Source organism: Ictalurus punctatus, chromosome 5 (assembly GCF_001660625.3).
Source record: "Ictalurus punctatus breed USDA103 chromosome 5, Coco_2.0, whole genome shotgun sequence".
In the NCBI taxonomy this organism is placed as follows: domain Eukaryota; kingdom Metazoa; phylum Chordata; class Actinopteri; order Siluriformes; family Ictaluridae; genus Ictalurus; species Ictalurus punctatus.
The window spans coordinates 22,939,000-22,966,598 of NC_030420.2; the positions used below are offsets into that span (position 1 = coordinate 22,939,000).

The 27,599-nt window shown below is 36.3% G+C and overlaps 1 protein-coding gene across 2 annotated transcripts; it reads left to right on the top strand.

Annotated features, from left to right (window-relative positions):
- On the top strand, window positions 1-26,517 carry slc38a5a (solute carrier family 38 member 5a). Of its 2 annotated transcripts, none has more exons than XM_017468124.3 (16): window positions 1-216; window positions 9,418-9,544; window positions 12,518-12,602; window positions 14,035-14,150; window positions 15,088-15,161; window positions 15,323-15,415; window positions 15,548-15,626; window positions 17,415-17,497; window positions 17,689-17,747; window positions 17,889-18,044; window positions 21,330-21,409; window positions 22,074-22,174; window positions 22,322-22,437; window positions 23,515-23,659; window positions 23,789-23,892; window positions 24,222-26,517. In XM_017468124.3, the coding sequence occupies exons 2-16, from the start codon at window positions 9,489-9,491 to the stop codon at window positions 24,321-24,323; spliced, it is 1,449 nt and encodes a 482-aa protein (XP_017323613.1). In that variant the 5' UTR covers window positions 1-216; window positions 9,418-9,488; the 3' UTR covers window positions 24,324-26,517. The 2 variants fall into 2 exon arrangements, with proteins under 2 accessions (XP_017323613.1, XP_017323614.1); XM_017468125.3 differs by lacking the exon at window positions 1-216 and adding an exon at window positions 7,802-7,955.
- Window positions 26,518-27,599: the final 1,082 nt, after the last annotated feature.

A 27,599-nucleotide genomic window follows, 5' to 3' on the forward strand; every position in this document is an offset into this window, starting at 1 on the left:
GAAGTTGGTTAACCGTCAGCGTGTGCGCGCTTTTTCTCTTCCTCTCCCACCGCCTGCTTTATATCATATTCAAGTTCATTCTCTTTATCTGTCTCTCTGACTCCATCCATCTGTCCGTCCAGTCCGGTCCATTCTCCATCACCAAAAATTTATCCAAACACAGAGGAAGCCACCAGACATTAACTTCAGAACGGTTATATATGTATATTTAAAAAGGTAAGGACAGTCTGTTAATGAATTCCTATAACAGCTTAGCAGAATTTTTTTTAAAAAGCAAAGCATCTTAGTATAGTTGAATAGTTTTTTTAAATTAGTTTGTAATTGTTATGTAAATATTAATTTAGTGTACTGTTAATGTTAAATACATTTAAAAGCTTATTCACAGGTCAGTCTCTTTCAGTCTCTAGTTGGATACTTGCACATGTATAGTTTTTTTTTTTACTCTTTCTTGACTTCTTGATTTTTACTTTAATGTAATATTTAGTAAACATTTTGTGTGTGTAATTATTGTGAACGAATATTTGTTTAAAAAAATGTGAATGAGAGTTTCTCCTTTAATGATTGGCTGCACGCGCTCAGTGATAACACGTGTACATATGTAGTGTGTGTGTGTGTGTGTGTGTGTGTGTGTGTGTGTATATATATATATATATATATACATATATAGGGCATTTTATTTACATACTTATTACTCTTAATATAACCCTAACCTTAATCTCAGTAGCTAATATGAAACTTTTTTTTTTCAACCATAAGACACAGTTTTTGTATTGGCCAAATGCCTCACAGGGACAAAACTGTTAGGTACTCCTCTCCATGTGAGGACACCTGATCTCGAGCAAGATATAACAACATGTCCACACACATCTGTTTTTAAACAACCATAGCTCATTTTATTGTATCTAATCAGATCTAGCTGATTTTCAGTGAATTTATCCAGAAGTGAACATGTTCCTTTGTTATATCTGGTCTGAATTTCCCATGAATTTTAGGGTAATTCTGGCCAGGTCTAAGTGAAAAAACAAACATATCTGCACTCTTCTGTTATCCAGTATGTTGGCATATAACATGTGAAACGTGAAACTATACATTTGTAATTATATACACAGAGCTGTACTATATATTGTATACTTATAAATTCCCCATATATAGATTAAACATTATACAGGCTGTATATTAAAAAAATAAATCAATCAACTTTAGCTTTCATAGTCAAACAACTAATGTTTCCATTACATATGCAGTGCTTCCACCTTCTATCATTTTTTTCATATATATATATATATATATATATATATATATATATATATATAATAAACTATACACACCAATAATAAATAGGTTTAACAGTTTAAAAGAATCAGCCATGCTGTTGTAGGAACATTATAATGTTCTCAGCATGAAAGCCACATGTGCTCGGTGACTCACTCTACTATTTCCACACTGACTCATGGGTAAAGACACGGCCATATCCTGCTCTCTCACAACATTTAAGAACCATTCTGTAATGCAGTTTCTGATAATAATAAAAAAGAAGACATATCTCAATATCTCAGGGGTCAATATCTCACAAAATATGGGTAAGAATGAAAAGGAGGCTGATGCCTGTAAGTCTAGATTTAAGAGATACACAGTGGGGGAAATAAGTATTGAACATGTCAACATTTTTTCAGTAAATATATTTCCAATGAGGCTATTCACATGAAATTTTCACCAAACTTTGGTATTAACGCAAGAAATCCACACATATAAAGAAATCCAAACATTAAAGTCTATAAATGAAGTTTTGTGTAATAAAGCAGAATGACACAGGGAAAAAGTATTGAACATGCTATCTTTTGGGGCCTGAAAACGGCAGCTTTTGAAAACGGGTTTCAAAGTGCAAGTTTTTGAAAACGATGCCCTTATCGTCACCATGTAAAAGTACCAAAACAAGAATTTGTGAAAACAATGCGCACAGGTATTACGTGTTCAGTCTATAGGCATGCACGCATGTTCTTCAAAACAACACGCAAGACATTCAAAACTAGGGATGCACCGAAATGAAAATTCTTGGCCGAAGCGGAAACCGAATATAAAGAAAAATTTGTCCGAAAGCCGAAGGCTGAATACTGAACACGTTTTTTTCGCGTTTTTTCCATTTATTTTGCCATTTTTTTCCACCATTGCATAAATTAAATAGTCAAAATGTGCATTATACTATTTTGCCTTGCTTTTCAGAGAAAAAAATTAAATTACAAAAACTACAATTTCAAAATATTTAACACTGAACATTTTTTTTTCATTCCAGCAGGCATAGGCTACCAACAAGGCACAATATAACTATAAATAAATAAATTACTAAAATAAAAATATTTTTATGTGGTCATATTTGAGCCCTGCTTGAATAGCCGATGTTAGGACTATGACTGACTGCTGAAAGAATGTAGCACTCTGTAGCCTACAATAAAAAGTGTGTTAAAAAGTGCATTGACTAGAGTGCCAAAAATGGTTCTATTCGGTTATATACGGCTGATTATATTCGGGATATATACCACTCGCGTCCCTGTAAACGCTGCGGAGTATTATAGTAGATATAGGATTTGTCTGCCTGCCCTTAAATAAATACGTCTTTACCTGCTTCCGTACCCTACTCCCTTACGTCTCGCAGAAACATGACAGAAACATGCTCCGGAACAGAAACAAAACAAACGCATGTGTCCACAGTTTGTGCATGCGCGCGCCCCCTCATCGAGGTCGTGACATTCACGCGACTCACTCTGGTTGCTAGGCTATTTGGTCGCGTCATCAAACACGTCATTGTTCGGCCCGAAAAGGCCGAATAATTTCGGTTGCCAAACATTCGGTGCATCCCTATTCAAAACTACAATGGAGGACTATAGGACTATGTTTGTGCTGCTGTTACATACCCAAAATTATTAACCCACATCTACACCGATGAAGGGTATTCAAAATCTTATAATTATCTTTGTAATTGTCTGTTTTAAAGGATATCTGTATCATTTTATTGCTAATAAAATATAGAACGCAGACCGACTGCCAATGTCCCACTATTTGATTTGTATTTGCCGATTTTGTTCCATTTTGGTACAATGATGGTCAATTATTAGTACTTAAAGATACACAATTGTGACTTTTTTCAGTATTTAAAAATGAACGAGCTTTGTTAACAGAATTCTGACCTGTAGCACAAGAAAAGCTAAAAGATGGGGTTGAAGACAGAAAAATCAGTTTCCACAATGAAAAAACCTTTATGCACATTTCATGTACATTAAATTATATTACATTAGGGACATCTCAGCATTTATTAACCAAGAAAAATAAGCCAAATCTCTGCTTGAAAAGAGTGAGTTTTCACAGTTCCTTATGACAATGAATACATTTCCAAATCAACTATTGAGATTCTAAGTAACTGGGGGGACAGAACTTTTTTTGTACTCCACGTAGATTATAAACCATTGAAATCGTTTGAGAAATGTAAACGTTATTGTGATTTTTATCCAGAAAAACCACAGCTCCCCCATTTACTTGTATTTGTTTATAGGGCAGTCTTGCCCAGTTCAATATGGCGGATAAGTTGATGTGATGAACGCTTATGTGCGCAGGCACATAGTGTTTATTTCGTCAGCTACTGGCCTGGCATGCATAATATTTAGTCTTTTTTTTTAGTATAATTTTTAGTCGTTTTCACGGATCCGTGTGAATGGGGATCGTTTTCACAACGTTGACATCTTTACGCGAAACTTTTCAAAACTGCAAAGGAAAAACTTTGCAGTTTTTAGTACATCGTTGTCGTACGTAGATTTGACACCCCTGTTAAACAATCAATTTAACAGGGCACACCGGAGCAGCAGGAAACACTTATCAGTCTCATGTTACAATATTTTTAATCACTTGAAAAAATGGGTGGGTTTAAACAAAAGGTGCCATGTTCTAAGTTGTTTAACACATCCAGATGTAAATATGAGGAAATGAAAGTTGAAATTCTGGTCTGTCGTCTCATATTCGACTTTTGATCTCAAACCCAAATGGCAGTAACAATAGAATTGGTCTTGCTGTACCAATTCTTCCAGAGGGGACTGTAAATAATCAATAATGCACTATTGTACACTAATGTACTAAATCATGTCATCTACTATACATTTTAGCAAAACTGGCTAAGTTACAACTCACTGTATTCCAAGGCATATTGTAAGTGTAAATAGTTCACATGGTAGATTTTTGACCATGATTAGGGTCATGATTAAAATATATTGTGTTTTGATTAAATCTAGGTACGTATTGGTAATTAATGTTGTGTTTTTAAAAAAAAAAAAATCTTATTTATTTCCCAGTAATTGCCCATGCTATCTGCACTTCTTTTGCTTTCATGAGACACTCGATTAGCAAAGCGGTGCATTAATCAATAGAGGGATGAGTAATGCCAACCCGACGCAGAGAGCAAGGTCAGTGATGCTGTCTTGGTGTCCCAGATGGCTATGATATCATTGGGATTTGAACTCCGGATATTCCATCGGTAGCAGGCGCTTTTCTGTTGTGCCACTTGAGAACCTGGTTTTAATGACTGCACATGTATGGAAACATAATAGTGAAATTTTTTTTTTTGGATTTTTCCCTGATTTTTTCACTAATTTAATCTTGGCCAATCCCCACTCACGAGTCAGGTCTCCGTCATATGATAGCTACCAATCAGAAAGGCTGAAGCTATTACGTGCTTCCTCCCTGAAGCCAGCCAGTCACATTTTTTTCAAACTGCTGCTCATGGTGAGTCACAGAGCAGCGTAACACACGGAAGGAATTGAAATCCGCCCCCAGTCACATGCATCGCTTCACAGACGTCCTTGATTGGCTAGTGTCTCTGTGATTTAAAGGGGAGGGAGAGAGAGAGAATTGCCATCCCTCCCACCTAGAGAGCACAGCCAGTTTAGATTTCTTGGCTGTAGTATTTTCAACTCGATAAAGTGATACACAATACAGTAGACGCTTTTCTATTGTGCTACTCAGGAGCCCCAAATTGAATGGTTTTTATGTCACAGCACTGTTGTATTCTTGATTCTGATTTGTCAGAAGGTGTAACAGCATATTAGTTGTGTTTCAAATAACAGGTTTAGGTCAGTGTACTTGTTCTAATAGGGTATTGTGTCTATAGTAACAGCTAATTCACATGGGCTTGTATGGCAGAAGTCGCGCACACACACACACACACACACACACACACACATATATATATGTGTGTGTGTGTGTGTGTGTGTGTGTGTGTATGAATCATTTTTGGAAGGAGTTTCTAGTGTCAATGCTTTCTAACAGTCAGAGGTAAAGCAGTAACTAAGGTGTCAGACATGGGGAAGTCTTCAGGATATAAATCTTTTCACTTTATGGATCCTCTGTTACAGGATGTATTATTTTGAAAGACTGTTTATAGTTGCTATAACATAAGTGATAACAGGAACAAACGTTTTTCATGGACTACATTAACTACAACAATAACTGATAAAAAGTTCTATGCACCATTGTTTAATTTTTTTTTTTTTTAAAGTGAGGTTTGGCAAATTGCTGTGGTATTAGTATATACTTTGGACAATTATTAGTAATTAGAAATCACTGTTAGAACGGTGATTAAGCATTTAAAGTACAAAAATATAGATTTATCCAGTCGATGTTATGTGTACACTGAGGACTACTAACATGTTTTTTATAATACAGAGCACTGCTGATGTGGTGTGTGTGTTTCTTGTGTTTGTGGCACCCAGAATAAAAGTTTACAGAAAGAGCCACGTCTACACATTCAGTTGACCATACACCCAAACCCAACCATCCTGTGTAACTTTCATATAACCACTAATTATACACTGTGCACAACATATCAGTTCACTTTAAAGGCATAGCGTTACAGTCATATGATATAAAATTCTGAACTGTTGTAAGGTTGAGATCAATCACGCTCCTTAGTTATCTATTACACTGTTGTTAGTCAGTTAATAATGAATCATTTGTATTCAGAGTGTTTGAAGACCCAAGCTGTGTTTTAATACAGATGAGTTGGCAGTATTTTATTACAGGGTGTTAAATAAGGAATAATAGAGGAAAAGGGTATGCTGTTATAGGAAATTCTTGAAGGACAGGGTGGTGTGATGTGTTACTACTCTGAAGTTGCATTAAAAAAAAAGTCAAGCCATGTCAGACAAGCTTTGATGTGTGTCTAAAAGACACTAGTAGGAGGAAGACAGAATGTAGCAATTTTCAAATCTAAGGTCTACTGTAAGAGAGGATCTTCATCATATAATCTGACATGGGGTGTGGCTCAATCAGCTCCCTAGGTCTTGTATATCGTGTACACCGGTTCGGGTCACTGGAAAGGACCCTCGCTCACTACACATTGGGATGCTGATGACTCAATGTCTGGCATTATAAAACATCACCAGTGACATTTATCAACAAGCAGGACCAATATCTTTGACATTGTATGTCATAAATGTGTTAGCTTTGTCACATGCGTTTCTGTCATGGTATTTCAAGCAGGATCGTTGACTAGCTAGTGGATGTCTTAAAATCATTTAACATTTAAAAGCCGTTAGATGCAAACAAACCATATATAGAACGTTAAAAATAAAGTTCAAATCGCTAACGTAATAATGATTTGAGAGCTACAACAGCGATAACAAGCTACTTACATTTGTAGACGAAGTCGGCCGAGAGTTCGTCCCCAGTTTTTTTCTAGCTGAGAGGCTTCAGAAAACATGACGCCATTTCCAGTAAGGGAACATAGTCAGCATCGATTGTCCCTGGTTTTTGTGGTGCATTGTTGGATTTTTTAGGGAGCACATATTGCAAAGTACTGAAGCATTTTGCGATTGAGATGGCCTTTAAAATGGCCAACTCCCTTATCAATGTCCTGACTACTAAACTAGGGAGCTGGTTGAGACGCACCCATGGAGAACACATTATCACACAGTCTGTTCTAAAATTCAAATTCCAATTGCTTTCATGTGATTTCAATACCCATAACAGTCTAATGAGGAATGACTGTAAGCTAACGAGCTGGTCACATGATCACATCAAAATTATATTTCGCCTTATTAGCAGCTACTTTGAGCAGCACAAATCCATGTTTATTATACCCAACAAATTCAACGGTTGTTTGTACTTTATAATGAATAGTTTAAGAGATCAGATCTCATACAGAAAGCAATCTGCAGTTTTGTTTTAAAAATGAAAAATACATTTGACCTAGAATATATTAAAAGGGATAATTCGATAAAAAAAACAAAAAAAGGTAACAGATTTTCTAGTGGTTAAAGTTTGGTGTGTGTTTATGACTTCACTGTACACCTGGTAACCTTAGCACATGGTAACCTTCAAAAAGTCTGAGCTCTTAATCTCATTACAAATGCTACACAACCAACAGGATGAAAACACACACACACATGGATACATACAACAAAACACACACACATACCTACCAGTATCAGGTAGTCTCATATCATTTCATTCTTTCTTTCTGTCATTCACAGACAAAAACACTTACATGTGCACACATGCTTTATGGAAATCCTTTATTTAAGTGTCTAGTATCACACACACACACACACACACACACCTTCCACATATGCTTGGGTTAATCCCACTTATTCCACTGCGTTTGTGTAAAGACAGATATGAGGTGAAAAACTAGACTGCTGTATAGAGTGTGTGACAGATGGCACAGCAACCTATACCATCCAGAAGATCCAAATTTAAACTCTTGAAACACAAAAGCAAAAGAAGGAAGGAAAGAAAGTTCAGGAGTGTAGCTCTCAGTTGCGAGTTGTTCTTTCGGTTTGCATGAATCAGTTCTTCCTGGCAGGAGCGCTAGTGAGTGGTAGAGCAAGCGTCAATAGTGACAGAGTCTTGCATCAGACACGAGCCACGCGCCCTCAAGACGGACCTGCTGCTACAGTTTCCCATCGCATAGTGTGGTTAGTTGATATTTTCTTGTTTCTACATTTTATTTTAAGACTAGATTTGAAAAAGGAAGAATCACTTAGTGTTAATCCTGGTGTTAAAAATGCTATATATATTGTATATACAGAGAATAGTTTTTGGCAGAGCAAGGATTAATTTGCTTTGTTGAATTGCTCTTTAAATAAGAGACTACTGTATGTTCCTCATTTGAGCTAATAATTGATCAAACTGTTGGATGGAACAACGTAATTTCATATGCCATTTAAAGGACTGGTTTAAGCTTCTTATCTCCTTTGTTTACATTCGAGTTCATGGAAAAATGACTGAAGATTGGAATTGGATAAGGCATATTTGCTGTTTTTGTTTATATTCATAATTTTCCATAATAGGAACTAATGTGTGTTACTGTTTGTGGAAACAAATTATATCAGAGTTTCACTGATATCTTTATTATGGTATTTAAGCAGTCAGAAACATCTCCTTCTTTGGCGTTTCAGTGAAATTATAGAGGGGATTCAGTGTGACGCTCCAAAGCCCTGAGTCATACACTGTAAACAGAAAGGAATGAATGAGGGACTAAGAGGAATGTTCTCCGAAAAGCTGATTAATTCTGTCTGAGACTTTAAATTTCCTGAGCCACAAGCTTACAGTCGTTCTCTGTGTCACAAATACTTGACGTGATGATGCTGAACACATGAACCGAGTCATTTCTAGCATGCCAGTTGCTACATCTTGATGTTTACCTGTGCAAGGCAACACTTGCTTTTACACACCAAGATACACACGCAACATCTACATAGTCATTCTCAGCCCAGTGTCTAATGTAAAGAAGGTGGAGCGTATTTGACGTCCACCTACCGCACATTTGCATTACCAGTAGTTCTGTAGGAGTCTATTCCTTCTTATTGTTTACAAACGAGGTGTAACTGTTTATTCAGACTGTACCATGTGTCAGAAATCAAACAATCTTTTTTTTATCGAAACAGAACTATACATTACAGAACTATACAGCACTGTGCTTAACTAGCTTTTAGTTACAATAGGTTCAAGCAAAAGGACTGAGAAGAAAACAAAGCAGTGTGTATGCAAATCTCATGCACACACACGATTAGTTTATACTAAAATTTATAAAACATGCATTATTTTTTGACATCAAATGCTCACACTAATAAAACCTTAATTTTGGGTACAGTCTTTGGTTTTAATAGGTTTCCTTTTTCCCACCCCCCATTTAGCACCGATTCACTGTTCATCTAGTCCTAACAATGTACAAATCCCAGGCCCCTTGTCACTATGCATTAAGGATATTAAATGTTTGCATTAAGGATATTACATGTTTTTGTGAATGAGCACAAAGCTTGTACTCCAGTCTGGATGTTGAGCTCTACATGTTTTTTCAGTGTGTTCTGAGAACACTATGTTTGTTCTGTAAACTATAACACTTGTATTAAATGCTTGTTTTTGCATGTTTTCCAGAGATCATTTTCTGAATTTGTCCTTAGAGGAGCGTGTGAACAACCAAAGCATCTCTGTTCTTTCACTACACCATGGAGCTTGACAAGATGGTGAACGGCCACTGTGAGAAAAGGAGCGAGGAGGATGGGTATGCTTAAAGCTCTCAGAACAAAACATGACGATCTACAGTTGTATTTCACTCCCAAATAACATTACAAAGATGAGTCAGCATTATAAAGATATTCAAATAGTCACGGATTATGTAACGCTACACGAACACTACTAGAGTAAGTTGCAAAGACTATTTCATGAGTCAACAGTTAAAAAATGTTTAAGGATTTTAGATACATAGAACACATTTTATCGCAACACTTTCACCTCACATCTAACTTCACTGCAAAACATCCCTGAATTATGAAAAAAGCTATTTTTGTGAAGGAAAAATAGAATCCCAAACCTGAAAATAAAAAACATGTACCCCCATGCAAGACTTGCACACAAATTAAGCCAGACCAAGCATGACTGTGAGTTTCAATGAGAATGACAATGAGTTTCACCTGAGGCTAATTAGTAAACAGCAACCTTGTATTTTGGTCATTCTGCCCCTGGTGGACAGGTATAGTATTACACTGAGCAGGTATGACACAGCTAAAACACAGCTAAAAGGTTTGAAATAAATAAATTAAAAATTAATCCCAAAGATGATCTTGAAATGAAGTTAATCTGTTTTCTTATATGAAACATTAGCTTTGACTGGTATTGACATTCACATGGGTGTAGTCTAACCCACAAAAGACATCTAAGCAACTTATAGCACTTTTTAAAGGAGCAGTCTGTTATTTTATACCCCTCCACTGAAAGAAAAACTGACGTAATCATCAGACGATACACTGACAAGATTTCACCTAGTAGGTCAGGATAGTTTTTAAAAAAAAAAAAAAGATACAATGCCAGTCCATTTTTTTAAAAACTCGTCATCTTAACATTTTAAATGTCAAGAAATGGGTTCAGATTGAATCTTCTGGAAACTTTTGGAGTTATAAAATCTAAGTAAGATGGAGGTATAAATGAAATGAATTTTAGAGAAACAAATAACTAGATCTAACTGGAAAAGGCCAATCTGGATTACTCTAATTAAGCATTTACATCAACATCATTGTCTTACCATTAATATGAACACTGTCCTATGTACACTTTAAAACAAATATAGGCTTACATTTATTTACAGTCTTATAGTAACTGCTTCCCCAAACATGTGCACTGTCACTACTACAACAATTATAATCTGAGAGTGGACAATGAATAGGTCTTTAAATTAAGTTTAGGTATTTGATGGAACACTTATAGTAGGCAAATATTCAGCCAGTAGTGGCTGAACTGTAATTAATTGTGGGAACAAAAACCTTCCCATGTTCAGTAACGTTTGACTGTTAATATACATTTGGAAAGAATTATTGGAAAAGGATACTACAGTTCTAGAAACACTTTGAAATTGTACAAGAGCCACAAAGTTGTTTTAATGATTTTTCTTATATATTAAATGAAAGCATTATCTTCATTACCTGTATTTGAATTTTTTTAAGCAACCAGGAATATAGAATAAGTAATACTCAGTGACATCATGTTGTGTTAGTTCTGGTTAAAACATACAACTTGGCTCTAATTGTTAAAAGTAAGCTAAGATAACTTAGAACATAGCTATCTTGTAAATTTAGCATATACGGATAGATAAGTTAGCTTATCTAAAGCACTTTACTGACTAACATTAAAATTGATAATCTGTATTTACAGATTACACAATTTGTATTTACACAATTTGTTTGAATGTGTGTTTTGTGTGTACACATGATCTTGTTTGCTTTCACTGTTTTTGTAGAAGCGGTTTCAGATGACCTGGTTTAGGGTGACCAGAACAAATCCGTGATAAAATGTGAAACAGATCCTAATAAAACATATTACATTAGAAAGAACACATTACCAATAAAACCAATTATGTGTCTCTCAGAGAGATGTACTAATTGAGATTGACGATATAGACTTAATATAGACAAAAGTAGATCATTTCTTTCATTTTAATATTTACACCTCTCTCTTAGCCAAAACTCCCACACATATCATGTTTCCGATAAAATCTACTACTGTGTCTACAGTTTCAATTTCTTATAAGACAAACCAGATAAAACATGTGATGTTATGTGTAATTTAAAATGCTTATTAATGTATCATCAAGATTGGAAGAACAGATACAGCCTCAATGTTCTCTAATAAACTTTCGCGTAATTATGAACTAAATTAGTCCACTCTGATTGAAGAATTTATAGCTAGTCTTAACTAGTTGGGAAGATGCTTTAGCTTGCTAGTTAATGTTAATGACTTGATCACTGCTGATATTGGTGGCATTGGGCATTAAGAGGACATGACTGGCAAATACCCATAAAAGCGCAGCTGTATTGGCACTGTCATCCCTACGATGAAACATGGTGGTGGCAGCATCATGCTATGGGGTGCTTCTCAGTGGTGGGAATGGGGAGATTGGTCAGAATTGAGGGAAGGATGGATGTAGCCAAAATACAGAGAACCTTTGTAGAAGACCTGCTCTAGAGTGCATACAACCTCAGAGTGGGGTGAAGGTTCACCTTTCAGTACAACACCAAGATGAATGCTACAGCCAAGACAATTCTGGAGTGGCTGAAGGTGAGTGGCCCAGCTAAAGCCCAGGTTTGATCTCCATAAAAGGTCTGTGGAGAGGCGTGAAGATCACAAACGCAGTTCAAAGACGCTCCCCATCCAATCCGATTGAGCTTGAGAGGATCTGCCACAGTGGGAGAAATTGCCCAAATCCTAAATTTCAGTTTCTGCTTTTTTAAAGGTAATTTGCGAATACTTTCGCAAGCCACTGTACATTATCTGAACAAATTCTGTGTAGTGGTAAATACTTGTGCAGTAGGAGTATGGCATGGAATAATGGGTGGTAGAATGTAGCTGTAGTGCAATAAAATGTGGAAGGAAACATATGACTTGCTAGAAAAAAATAAACTTCTGACTAATTTAACCTGCACTTCCCTTCTTTTTTCTGAGCATTGAAAAAGCATGTGCATGTGTTTTTTTGTTTGATTCCTAGGTTTGATTGTCTGGAGAACATGGCTGAGAGAGAAGAGTTCCTACCTAAGAAGACTAATGATAAGAAAGAAACTGAGTTTACAGATGTAAGTATTATCCTGTGCAGACAAATTCTCACATAATCTCTCACATTTGTTATACACATTTAGCTAGAGCATTTTATGATTTCTGATCCTTGGCTACAGTGATATAGGAGACATGTGAAAACTACACTTTTGTTATCTCACCTAAAAAACAGCGGTCAGACCTAAAATTGCCCACACAAGCCTATTCAGTAAAAGGGAAGGGACACAGGATATGTCACACATTTGCAGTTACTTTTGCTTTATTAGGTGAACTTTGACCAACCTTAGCATTGTGAGCCAACAGAAAACAAAAGGGTATTACGTGTGTTTCTACTTGATGAACACGTTATTCAGTGAAGCGCAGGGTTAAATGTGCTGTGAATCACCATTTTCTTTCAGTATATATTGCACAGTGTCTACTATATATACTATAACTTTTCTTTTTTTCATGTATGGAGCTCAGTTATGCAATTATGCAGTTCTGTTAATTTTGTAACAGTTGTGTGAAGTAAGTTTGTACACTCAACTGATTACTTATAAATACAAACATTTCTGAAAATATCTAATCAGAAATATCAAATAGCCTATTTGTAGCTTATTTAAGTTTATATTTACAGATTGCACAGCACATCTAGTAGTGTTATGTGTGCTTAATGGAATTGTACTTGGATAAGTTCAATGCAGCAGGTTTGAATTGAAGTGGTTTAACAGTAATGATGCTTTCCATAGCAGGACATTAATATTTCTTATGTCTCAAATTTCATGCTAAGCCTTTCTTTAAATGTGTTGTGAAATTTAATCAGTCCGTACAGGATATCATAAAGGTTTTTTTTTTTTTTTTGTAATTGTTGAAAAATGTTTGATTTTGCTGCGGCTGTTTTTTTTTTTTTTTTTTTTTGGTGGAAAAATACTTGGTGAAATTGGCGTTTCGCACTGTCTTTCGAAGTGATCTTTGTTGGTAAATAAGACCTTTTAGCTGTGCTCATGTTTGACGCACGTGAATCAAAGAGGGTTTTGACTGAAAATCACATGACGTGTGTCGACCCAAATCTGCAGAAAATCTTTAAAATTCTAGAAAAATTGCAAGCTCCTGTAAATATTATGGAGTTTGCTTGACTTTGCGTTAATTTCTACAATCGTGGAAATCCTGGAAGGACTGATTAATGTAAACTGTCAGGGGGAAAATGTTTACATAGTTTTCAAATTACTATGTAATTTATTCATTTTTGCTGTGGGATGCATTTATTCCTAAATGAAAAGGGGTCTAATACATATACACAGGACCATTTCCATTTATAATGAGACTTTATGGACTGTGATTAGTGTGATTGTAGGAATGATGTGCTTTAATGCGCCTTGTGATTTTGTGATGGCATTTTAAAAATTTAATAAACTGAATATGAACCTTGTCAGGGTATTACTAAATGTTTTTGTTTGTTTGTTTTTTTTACAGTTTGTGGGGAAGACGTCATTTGGGATGTCCATCTTCAATCTCAGTAACGCCATCATGGGCAGTGGCATTCTGGGTCTAGCATATGCCATGTCCAACACTGGCATCATCCTCTTTCTGTGAGTTACAATGTCATTTACAGTGTGTGTGTGTGTGTGTGTGTGTGTGTGTGTGTGTGTGTGTGGGTGTGTGGAACATTCTTATCTAATTGTAACTAATAGTCATTGCTCAGAATACACAAATATGTAAAGGCTTGAATAGTGACTGGAACCGCTCCTGTGTATTGCTTAGTTTGTCCAAATTCTACATCAGAAAGCAAAAACATTTCTATTCCCAGTGCAGTAAAAGAATGTCAGTGTCTGGAGTTGGGGTGCTTCTATATTTAGCTCAGTTAAGTGTTCCCATGCCATCAAATTTGAGTCGCAGTTAAGTAAAGGTTGGATATAAGTGTGTATGTGTTTGTGTGTGAGAGAGAGAGAAAGCGAAAGGAGGGAGGGAGAATTACGTGGGTTCTCTCTTTGAAACAGTATCCGCCTTACACGTATTTAGATCAAACGTGTGCGTGACGTGTCGTTCCACGTACTCTAGTTACAAGATTTACGAGACTTCTTTTTAAAGGAGAATGCCATTAAAAAGAACCTTTTGGGGAGAAAAGAAAGAAAGAAGCATTTCTATATTGTGGTTTAACAGTTTGTGAGCATTTGTGAATATTTCAGTACTGCAGTTCCATAAGATCACAGCAAAGCATTAGGCAACAACAAAATTAACAATACAGTATGTACACTTGCAATACGTTAACATTCATTTTCATATTAGTGGCTAGGAGCTGCTAGCAGACAGCAGTGTAATCCAGAGCAGAGTGCTGCTCAGGAAACAGCTCAGCTTCAGATGATGCCTAATGCTGCAAATGAGATTACAGGGCAGATTTATGCCTCACATTGTCGGTACATTTGTAACTGAGAAACTATAATGCCAAATGGATCAAATTCAAAAAAGCACCGTGGCTGCTTGAACTCTGGATGTTGACAAACTGGTTTCTCTCATTTGTTGATCCAGAATTCTAATCGTCCTCATTGCTATTTTGTCTGCGTACTCCATCCACCTGTTGCTGAAGAGCGCTGGAGTAGTCGGTAAGAGATCAGTCCTCAAATGAGACATTTACACCAATTGCAGATTGTGTCATCATTATAATAATTATGATTTATGCCGAATATGACCAGTGATTTAAAACAAAATAATAATTCTATAATATCATCATAACATCATATAATTTGTTTCTTTGTTATTTTAGGGATTCGTGCATATGAACAGTTGGGTTACCGTGCATTTGGATCAGCAGGCAAAATCTTAGCTGCCTGCGTTATAACCGTTCATAACATCGGAGGTGAGATTGAAGAGATTAAAAATATTTGGAATTGACATCCTACTTTAGTAGCGATGCATATGTACTGTAATGATGCCTTTACTCATTTCACATGATGGGGCTTTTTTGTTCTTTCTCTTTGTTGCGCTACAGCCATGTCCAGCTACCTCTTTATTGTGAAGATGGAGTTGCCAGCTGTTATAAAAGGCCTGTTGGACAAAGAGATAAACTCGTAAGAAGTTTTCTTTCTTCCTTTTATTATTCACATCATTACCATGACATAAACAGTGGTATGTTTAGACTATATAATATTTAAGTTTCCCTTCACATCTGGTACTGTTTGCCAAGTGTGAATTGATACATTTGGTTCTTAGATGTTTGGTTTTGTTTCACACTACATATAAGTAAATGAACCAAAAAGCAATTTAAAAAAACATTGGCTGACGTGTGCATAGATCACAAAAATCACTATGAAGTACAAAGAACGCGCAAAATAAATGATTAGATTATTATTATATAAATAGCCAGATTATCAGATTACTGTTTAATGACTGTAACGCAGTCATTGTTTATTTTATTTTCTGGTTTGTCAGTCCAAATATCTTGAACACGTGGCATATCTGCGGCACTACAGCTCTGTCCTTCGGCTCAGTTTGCGCCTTATGGGTCGGTTTAACAGCTCACATGTACAAAAAAATTGCTGCTCACAACTCATGACACATGGCATGTTTAATTCCTGCAGTTGAATTGATTCAGGAGCAAATCACATTCTCACTAAAGCCCCACCCACACGTATACAGATATTTTGAAAACGTCGCATTTATCGCTTCGAGCAGCTTGTTTGAAAATATAGCCACGCATCAAGAGAAAAATGTGAAAATGCTTACATGAACAGGCCAGTCCACTGATAGTATGTCTTAAATTGTTTTATACCACAGCGACGCTGAACGCTTGAATCTGATTGGTCAGAAAGTGGGCATTATTTTGTATAACAGCATTGGGGAGTTCCGGCTGTAACATGAACGACTGGTTAATATTAACGCGCCCGTTCTAATGCGGTATTGTTTCTGTAGTAACAGCTCATACACAGGGACTCATACGGCAGACTAATAATAAATAGGTTTAAAAACTAAGTATTTTAACAAAGTATTTATTATTATCGTTGATGTGGTGAAGCTTTTTGTTTAGAGACATTTAACATTTATGGAAGGAGTCTTAGTTGCAAGCGCTCTCAGTCTTGGTTATGCTTTCTGTTTTTTTCCATTTTCTTGCTAAAAGGACAGGCCGCACTTTTTGTGTGAGTGTGTGTGTGTGTGTGTGTGTGAGAGAGAGAAACTGGTGAGGGAATAACTGTATATCTCAGCTATAACATACGTAAGAACCAGAGCTAACTTGTGTCTCAGATGTTAAACAACTTTAAATCTAACTACACACTGTTAAAAATGCGTGACGTGTCCTTCATTAAGGTATAAGCGAAGTAACACACTCCAGACTGTGCTGTTATACAAAAATAATACACTTCCCGGGGTAGCTTTGCATGCGTATCGTGCTACATCACACAAGGTGTGCATTATTTTCGTATAACAGAAAAATATGGTCTGTCTTGTGTTCCTCCAAACATGCCATACATTTCAACAATAACAGTGCTAAAAAAAATGCAGAAAAACACCAACATGGCAAAGGTCAATTACAAATACAATAAAAAGACAAGAAAGGGTTCACATGTGTGGTTGTGCTCAGATGGACACACCCCAGTGCGATTTCTGCGTTCTCTCCTGCCTAAATAAACCACCCCAAGGTATAAAAAGCACCAGGTATTGATTTACTGCACAGTAATGCAGTCAACCAAAGGTTTCATGTTTCACAACATGTAGTAGTGTATGATGGTCAACAAAATGTTTCATGATAAAATAAATGGATTCTTGTGAATTTGGATATCTAGTTCTCAAAATAATGTGCGTGCTTGCTTTGTTTTGTTTTTCTCTTCTCAACCACGATCCTGTTGTGTGTGTCCTATTAGAGAGTGGTATGTGAATGGAGGCTATCTCATCATCATCGTCAGTATCAGTATAATCTTACCACTTGCCCTCATGCGTCATCTTGGTACGTCCACCATCCTTTTTCCCTCTTACTCATTTTTTCTCCCCATCATCCTATTTCATAGTCATTCACACTTACAGAGTCACAGAGTGTTTGAAATCCTTCGTCTTACAGAAGGATTGCCGTAATGAACTATTCATGTTGGTTGTTGGTAATTTGCATATTTACATCATGCTGTAATATATCACTTTCAGGGTATCTTGGCTACACCAGTGGTTTCTCACTCACGTGCATGATTTTCTTCCTCATATCTGTGAGTCCAGTTCATTTATCCATTCATCTCTCCTCTCTTCCTGCACCACAGTCTAATAAATAACTAGTCTGAATAGGTTTTATTTAAAGTGCCTTTTATGCAATTACTTATAAATAAATATCTTCTTTCATGGTCCAATAGGTCATCTATAAGAAGTTTGTGACTCTGTGTTCATTGGAATCCTTCAGCATCAGCACCAACACCACCGATATGCCTCCTCTTACCACTACACACACCCCTACTAATTACACACACAGCAACACCTGTGAGGCGAAACTGATCACTCTCACGCCACAGGTAAGAACTGCTGCTTTCTGTCGCATGTACAATAATGAAAGAGGAATTCAACATTAAGTCCCCAAGTTTTTATATTTCAAAATTCATAATGTAGGCCATAACAACAATCAAAGATCAAGACACATAAATATTATACTTGTATTGTTGCACCCTGAATCAAAACTGATTCAAATGTCTAGGGGGTGCCTAGAGATTCCTACATCCAGTAGTATCGGTGGTCATAATGGAAGTAGTAGTCATTGTAGCCGTAGCAGTAGTAATAGTGCAAGTAGTAGTCTTAATAGTAGTGGTGGAAGTTGCAGTTGTAGTAGTAGTAATAGTAGTAGTAGTATGAGTGGTTGTTGTTGTAGTAGTAATGGTAGTAGTAGACGTAGTAGTATTCATGGTGTTAGTAGTGGTAATAGTAGTAGTGGCTGTTATTGTGGTAGTGGCAATAGTAGTACTGCAATAGTAGTGGCAGTAGTCATAGTAGTAATGGTAGTAGTAGTATATTTCATAGTAATAGTCATGGTGTAGTAGAAGTAGTGGTTGAAGTAGTAGCAGTGGTTGTAGTAGTAGTTGTTTCATGGTAGTGGCAGTAGTATTAATGGTGGTAGTAGTAGTGGTTGTAGTTGTGGCATTGGAAGTAGTAGTCATGGTAAATTACCATTTAGTAATGGTAAAAGTGGTTGTTGCCATAGTAGTAGTTGTTACGGTAGTGGAAGTAGTAGTAATGTTTGTTGAAGTAGTGGTTGTACTTGTAGTAGTAGTGGTTGTAGTTGTCCTAGTAGTAGTATAAGTCATAGTAGTAATCATGGTTGTAGAAGTGTAGCAGAATTAGTAGTTGAAGTAGTGGTTGTGGTTGTTTTCATGGTACTGGAAGTAGTAGTCATAGTAGTAATGGTAGAAGTGGTTGTAGTTGTTGTTTTTACTGTAGTAGTGGTTGTTGGGGTAATGGCAGAGGTAGTCATAGTATTAATGGTAGTGGATAGTGGATATTACCGATACCGATAACTAAGTTGGAAATTACCGATAACCGATTAATCAACTGGTATCTTGAAACTGATACTTAATATTGATACTGAATGAAAACATAACACTCGAATTAAAATATTGCTGAGCTTTATTGCAGAAATAATCAGTACTGACTGTACCATAAAAATGTACAATACTTTTTAAAATATATAAATATTAATATATAGTACTGTGCAAAAGTTTTAGGCACTTGCAAAGAAATGCTGTTGAAGAAAGATGTCTTCAGAAATAATGAAATTAAATGTTTCTATATTGAAAAAAACCCTACAAAGAGCAGTAAACAATAATAAATGAAACAAAGTCAATATTTGGTCTGATGACCCTTTGCATTAAAATAAATAATAATTGTAGTCTCAGGTACAGTTTGTGCAGTTTTATAAGGAAATTAGTTGCTTTGTTTCATCAAGCATCTTGCAGAACCAGTCAGGGTTCTTCTGGAGACTTTGACTGTCAAACTTGCTTCTTATTTTTGCAGCAAAACCCAGCAGCTTTCATTGTGTTTTTTTGTCTGAAAAGTGTCTCTTAAGTAATATACTGCTTTCTTTAATGACATACAAAAAATTTTGTGTAACATTTAATTAATTACCGGAAAACTAATGTTTGGGAAGCTAAAATGTTTTTGTACTGATTCGATAATGTAGAAGTCATAAAATAAAAAAAATCTATAACAATTTTGTAAAAAAAAAATAATAGAGTGCCTAAGACTTTTGCACAGTACTGTATATTAACTAGAAATAAATATTAAAGCAAATAAAAGATATATTTCCAAACTGAACTAAAACATATATATATATATATATATATATATATATATATATATATATATATATATGTGAGTGAGAGAGAGAGAGAGAGAGAGAGAGAGAGAGAGAGAGAGAGAGAGAGAGAGAGACATCCAAAAAAAACCACTTTGTCAGTGTCCATGACATTGCCTCTAGAGGTCGCTCTCATGCTGTATAATGAATGCGGACCCTTTGGATTTTTGCTGATAAACAATAGTTCCAGCAATGGTTGACCGCTAATTGGTTGACCGCTAATTAATGGTAGTAGTAGTAGTTATAGTCATGGTAGCAGTAGTAGTAATAGTTGTAGTAGTAGGAGTAGTGGTAGTAGGCATGGTAATGGTAGTAGTAATAGTTGTGGTAGCAGTAATAGTAGTAGTATAATAGTTGTGGTAGTTGTAATAGTAATAGTAGTTATAGTCATGGTAGCAGTAATAGTAGTAATAGTAGTAGTAGTAGTTATAGTCTTGATAGCAGTAATAATAGTAGTAATAGTTGTGGTAGCAGTAATAGTAGCAATAGTAGTGGTAGTAGTTATAGACGTGGTAGCAGTAATAGTAGTAGTAGTAGTAGTAGTATAATAGTTGTGGTAGTTGTAATAGTAATAGTAGTTCTAGTCATGGTAGCAGTAATAGTAGTAGTAGTAGTAGTTCTAGTTGTGGTAGCAGTAATAGTAGCAATAGTAATAGTAGTAGTAGTAGTTATAGACGTGGTAGCAGTAATAGTCGTGGTAGCAGTAATAGTAGAAGTAGTAGTAGTAGTAGTAATAGTTGTGGTAGCAGTAATAGTAATAATAGTAGTAGTAGTTATATTCGTGGTAGCAGTAATAGTAGTAGTAGTAGTACTAGTAATAGTCGTGGTAGCAGTAATAGTAGTACTGGTAATAGTAGTAGTAGTAATAGTTGTGGTAGCAGTAGTAGTAGTACTGGTAATAGTAGTAGTAGTAATAGTTGTGGTAGCAGTAGTAGTAGTACTGGTAATAGTAGTAGTAGTAGTAATAGTTGTGGTAGCAGTAGTAGTAGTAGTTATAGACGTGGTAGCAGTAATAGTCGTGGTAGCAGTAATAGTAGTAATAGTAGTAGTTGTGGTAGCAGTAATAGTAGTAGTAGTAGTAGTAGTAGTAGTTGTGGTAGCAGTAATAATAGTAGTAGTAGTAGTAGTAGTAGTAGTAATAGTTGTGGTAGCAGTAATAGTAATAATAGTAGTAGTAGTTATATTCGTGGTAGCAGTAATAGTAGTAGTAGTAGTAGTAGTACTAGTAATAGTCGTGGTAGCAGTAATAGTAGTACTGGTAATAGTAGCAGTAGTAATAGTTGTGGTAGCAGTAGTAGTAGTAGTTATAGTCGTGGTAGCAGTAATAGTAGTAGTAGTAGTAGTTATAGTCGTGGTAGCAGTAATAGTCGTAGTAGTTATAATTGTGGTAGCAGTATTTGTAATGGTAGTACAGTAGTTGTTGAAGCTGATGAGCTGTTTACATTGTGTTATGTAGGCTGCGTATACCATTCCTATCCTGGCTTTTGCTTTTGTGTGTCACCCTGAAGTGCTGCCCATCTACACAGAACTGAAAAAGTAAGTCTTTAATTATACACACACTAACTACTTAACAGTTCACCTAAGACATGCATTTAATAACGCTTTACATTAAGGTTCTCTTGCCTAGCCTTATTTAATGCCTTACTTAACATTAGCAAGTGTTAAACCTAATATTAATAGTCCATAAATAATGTTAACAAAGCAAGTTACAACATGTATTAAGTGCCCTATGTTTAAATGTTAATGAAATATACCTGCACTGAATCTTTTTACAATCCATGACTAAACACAAGTCCACAAAATGAACTAAAGATAAATTACAGCATATTGCAAAATGCTAATACGTTACTGAACTCTGGTCTCCAGATGTAAATATTGAAAGTTGCTTTGGGCTCAGCTCTGAATTTTTCCAGTTAGCAAACTGGTTAGTTATGGTGCTAATTGGTCGTGTTGGTCATTGTGGGCTTCATTTTATTTATGAATGGTATGAACATTAATGAATTGCCTGGCATGTTCTTGTTAAATGAAGTGTTAAATAATATCACTTAAGGGAACCTTAATATAGAGTGTTACCTGTTATTTTTTTTAAACAGTCAAGGGATTATTTTATGTTGGTTGCTAATGAATGCCTTTGATTTTGTGTGTGTGTTTGTGTGTGTGTGTGTGTGCGTGTGCATATTCTGCCGTTGATCTACACTAGTCCATCTAAGAAGCGCATGCAGAATGTGGCTAACATCTCCATACTGGCCATGTTCGTCATGTACCTACTAACTGCCATCTTTGGCTACCTCACTTTCTATGGTAAGCATGTGCTAGTAGTGTAAGATTAAATGATATTCAGGGTTTATGCTTGAATATAGACACTAAATGTGCTGTATATACTCTGTGACCTTTGTGTGTGTGTGTGTGTGTGTGTGTGTGTGTGTGTGTGTGTGTGTGTGTGTGTAGGTGCTGTAAATGATGAACTCCTGAAGAGTTATAGCACTGATGACACACTGATGCTGTGTGTGCGCCTGGCAGTGCTGATGGCTGTCACCCTCACTGTGCCTGTCGTTCTCTTCCCGGTAAAATACACACACACACACACACACACACACTCACACATAAACAGACACATACTCACACATTAGTTTTTCTATCATTGTGAGGACCTTCCACTGACATATTGATTTTTGCAGCTAGTTAACTATGGCTGCGTCCAAAATTACGCACTACCCTACTACACATTAGTCGAAAAGCCGTACGGCAGAGGGTTAGTCTGTCTAAATTCTCAATAGGCGAGAAACAGTATTCGAGAAATACCGAGATGGCGTACTGCTTCTGGCGAGATTTTGCAATATGCAACCGATGGACACTACGCCAGTCAAAAATTCCCATAAGAGCTCATTCGGTGCGGACAAGCTCAGAAAGAAAAACCGCTCTTTTTAAGTATTAAACTCTTTTTAAACAGGACTTGTTTAACAGTACCCGAATAAACTGTAAACTTCTTGAAGGTTTAAACAAGAAAACAGTTGTCACAGCGTTTGAAACCTTTTTTTTGTGATCTCGATCATGCATTAGCTGGCTGAGCTAACGGCAACGAGTTTAGCTCAGCCTGTTAACACTGCCCACTTTATATTACTAATTCAATTCACTGATTTTTCCATTAGTGCAGTTGCTTTAACCTGGTGGTCCGTTTAAGATTTTTGTAGTTATGATGATGTCGAAGGTCACATGACAATGCCCACATGGCGGATGTAGTATGTCCGGGATTGTAGTCATAATACACACACATACTGGTTAGTATGTACTGTTTCAACAGCCGTGCAGTACGTACTGCATCAAATTCAGTACAGTACGTGCTGTCACAGTACACGATTTCGGACGCAGACCAAGTCTTCACCTAAGCATAATCAATTGGATCTTTTTTAGTGCTGTTAAAGCACTGGGTTTTATGCGGACATTAAAAATCTTGTCATTATGGCGAGATATGATCCTTTTTGTTTCAACAAAGGTCTAAATACCTGTACACACATGTGCCTTTTTAGTCACTAAATCTATTATAGTTCAGAAGGCTTTAAAAGTGAGAGAATTCTGTCATTTCTTTTTGTTAAACAGTGTGTATTGTGTTTGTGTGTGTGTGTGTGTGTGTGTGTGTTCAGATCCGTCGTGCTGTGCAACAGCTGCTGTTCCCCGATAAACCTTTCCACTGGGCTCGCCACATCGCCATCGCTGTGGTTCTCCTCACCCTCGTGAACATACTCGTCATCTTCGTTCCCGACATCAGAGACATCTTTGGTGTCATCGGTGAGCTCCTCCAGCATTTAGAACTGTAAAACAGCTGTGTTTAAAGGCTGTTAACATAGTGAATGATTTAAAACTTGTAATAATGATAATGGTGCAGGGCTAACACAAAGTAAACCTTTTTCCTCCCAGGAGCCACATCAGCACCCAGTCTTATTTTCATACTGCCCGGAATATTCTACATCCGCATTGTACCCGAAGAACAGGAGCCACTGAAATCTCGGCCAAAGATCCAGGTAAATATACTATACTACTTAGTTCTACACAGGACAACACGGATGGAACATGAATGATGAATGTTTCTGTAGTTTATGTACATTCTGTGTAGGTCAGATGCACACATTTTACAGAGATTATTGTTATTTTACAACAGACAAATTTGAAACTTAATTGGATTCATGCTGTATGCTATAATTAGGGCTGGGCGATATATATATACTTGAGGACATTTCTATGATGCACTGTGTATCACGATTAGGGCTGCAACTAACGATTTTGATAGTCGATTAATCTGTCGATTACATCTTAAATGTTTAGATTTGTTTATATTTTTTTTGTCCTTCAGGCGGCGATGTTTGCAGCTCTGGGCTTTATCTTCATGGTGATGAGCATTACCTCCATCACCATACAGTGGGTGGCTGGGGACAGTAGTGTGCGAGGACACTAACAGACATCAGGACAGCAGTGCAGTAAGGATGCACACAGAAGCACACACACTCTCCCTCACTATCCCATCAAACATGAACCTCTAGAACCGAGCATGCTGCAGCCCACGACAAATACCACGACACGTCGCTGTAAAAGATGCTCTGTGAAGACTTTACATAAGACTTGTCATCCTCATATTAGAATCCCATAATCTACCACCACTATAAATACTGGACCTGATGCCTGCTGGATGGACGGACGGATGGATGGATGACAGCAGAACGGACATCATTCATTCAGGAATGATCGATTTTATTTCAGTAGCGTAACTGAGCAGAAACAACAGTGATAAATGCTGCGACGCCCTTACAGTAAACTTTTGTTTTCTTAACCCATATATGCTTGTACTGGAATTTTTGTACTGTAGTCTTTGGTCAAAAAAGACTTATTTTTTTGTGAATATTACACGTTTATTTTGTAATGACATAAAGACCAAAGACAAATACTAAAGAGCATTTTACAACAAGAAAATGAAAACTGCATGGTGTTGAAATAAGACAGCTCAACTGAGCTGAATTCAGAAAACAGGTTAGGCTAAAATAATATTGGGGTAGATAAAGATTAATAATGTGGGCTTTGGGGGAGAATTTTTCAAAAAGAAATTCTACAATTTTAGAGGTGTAAAACATAAGATAATACAACGTGTAAAATATTGATTACATAGGAAATGTTCACAAAGAACTGGTGTGTTTCACATCACAGTAGAAGGTTTAAAGAGCAGTTTGTTATTATTCGAGCGAAATTATGGCAAGACATCTTCAGACGTCATTTTTGTTGAATCTGCTGAGAGTATTTATATGTTGTAAAGTGTGTAAGAGTTATCTCTAGATATTTCTATGATGTGTGTGTTTTCAGGACATCTTGATGTGCAGGAAGGCTGCAAATCTTAACAGTACATGCAGAGGGATTTAACTGTCTTTACTATTAAATACGGAAACAGAAGTTACACTAATTTCTGTAAATGCAGATTCTTTACTCAGATTACTTATACAGATTACTCCTACTCTGTAAAGTGTCGTTTCTGTCTTTATTTGTTATTTTACTCATTTTTACTCTAATGCATTCAATACTCATTTTCTTGTTTGAGGTCTTCTGACCTACTTTGTGATCAAAAGATTTTTAAACAAATATTCAGTTTCCTGTGTACTGTAGGTTTTACCGTCAGCCAGGTAACAGAATGTTGGGTAATGCTTTTTACATGAAGGACACTTGACCACAACATCATAATATATTTATTATGATATATATAAAAAAAACATTCACATGGTACAATTAAGTCAAGTCTATTATTTTTAGTTCATTCCAGACATTTCTAAAAATGGTTTATTTTCTTGTCAGCCAAAATCTGATTATAAAATGAACTGATTAGGATTATGCTCGAGCTGGATAGCATGCAGCATGTAGGAAATCTTCACACAATTCTTACACATTATGGTCTTCACCAGAAGAAAGCCTAGGCGAGATTTAAAATAAATAAATATTACCATTTCCATATCATTTTGGTGAAATATATTTAGTTTTGTAAAAACAAAAACCCTTGCATTCAGCTCCAGTGATATCCAACGGGTTTCCTAAACCACCACACAAATGACTTCTGAGGTATTACACTCCTGTAAAAAAAAAAAAAACGTGCACTTTTATTTGTCAGCTTCTGGTTATTTTGTCAACACACACTGAATCATCATGTCTTCGTACATGTTTAGTTTCTCTGTAGAACCAGTTTCTGAAGTGCTGTGTACTGTAGGTCATGTAAACAGTATTGACCCGTTCGACCAAAGTGTTGCCAAATATTATAATGGCTGGACTAAAAATATTTTATAAGTTTTGTATAAACTTTTGTCAACATGGACAAAACTGCTGCATGAATTTGTGTAAAAATATGAAAATGAACATAAATTATTTGTTATTTGTAAATACTTTTCATGCAGGGCCTGCATTTTTTATCTAAACATTTCTGGGGGAAAATTATTTAACAGATTTCTCTAAATTTCCACTTGATTGTAAAAAGTGCCTAAAGCAATGCCATTTGTGTGAAGATGAATGTATATATTTACATTTAATTGTAGGGGGGAAAATCTTATGTAATTAGTTCAGTTGGCCATTGTCATTTTGTTCAATAAAGTTACAACTGGGGTAAAGAAGCTTTATCTTTATTTGGACTTGACAGTTTCTCTTTTTTTTTTTTAAGTTTAATCCAGTGTTAATCACATGGCTTCATTTATAAAGAGAAGGTGTACACGACTTTTCACGTAAACTGATATTTACGTTAAGAGAATGTACATTCACCATCCACTTTATAAGGAACACATGTACACCTGTACATTCATGCAGTTATCTGATCAGCCAATCATGTGGCAGCAGAGTAATGTAAAAACTCATGCAGATACAGGTCAAGAGCTTCAGTTAATGTTCACATCAAACATTAGAATGAAGGGGGGAAAAAGTGTTCTCTGTGACTTAAATCCTGGCGTGGTTGTTGGTGCCAGATGGGCTGATTTGAGTATTTCAGAAACTGCTGATCTCACAACAGTCTCTAGAGGTTACACAGAATGGTGCAAAAATGGAGAAGAAAAAAAAAAACATTGAGTGACAGTTCTGTGGGTGGAAAATGGCCAGAGACGTCAGAGGAAAATGGCCAGATTGGTTCGAGCTGCCAGGAAGGATATAGTAACTAATATAATCAATCTTTACAAACGTTGTGAGCAGAAAAGCATCTCAGCATGCACCAAACACCAAACCTTGAGGTGTATAGACTACAACAGCAGAAGATCACATCAGGTTCCACTTCTGTCAACCAAGAACAGGAATCTGAAGCCATCATGGGCACAGACTCAACTAAACTGGACAGCTGAAGATTAGGGGGAAAAATCACCTGGTGTTATTCCAGTCTTCACCTGTCCAATGTCTGTGAGTCTGTGCCCATGATAGCCTCAGATTCTTGTTCATGGCTGACAGGAGTCTGTTGTAGCCCAGCCACCTCAAGGTTCGATGTTTTGTGCATGCTGAGATGCTTTTCTGCTCACCACGGTTGTAAAGAGTTGGTTACTGTAGACATCCTGTCAGCTCAACCCAGTGTAGTCATTCTCCTCTGATATCTCTAATCAACAACACAGGAAAATTTGTTTTTCGCACCATTCTGTGTAAACTCTAGAGACTGTCGTGTGTGAAAATCCCAGGAGATCAGCACTTCCTGAAATAGTCAAAATAGCCCATCTGGTACCAACAAACATGCTAT

What these genes read in the sequence shown, in the direction of transcription:
- slc38a5a (XM_017468124.3), top strand. Translation starts at nt 9,489, where the DNA reads ATGGAGCTTGACAAGATGGTGAACGGCCACTGTGAGAAAAGGAGCGAG. An exon ending in ACTGGCATCATCCTCTTTCT is followed by an intron (nt 14,151 to 15,087) that starts GTGAGTTACAAT and finishes TTGTTGATCCAG; the next exon opens with AATTCTAATCGTCCTCATTG. An exon ending in GAAGAGCGCTGGAGTAGTCG is followed by an intron (nt 15,162 to 15,322) that starts GTAAGAGATCAG and finishes TTGTTATTTTAG; the next exon opens with GGATTCGTGCATATGAACAG.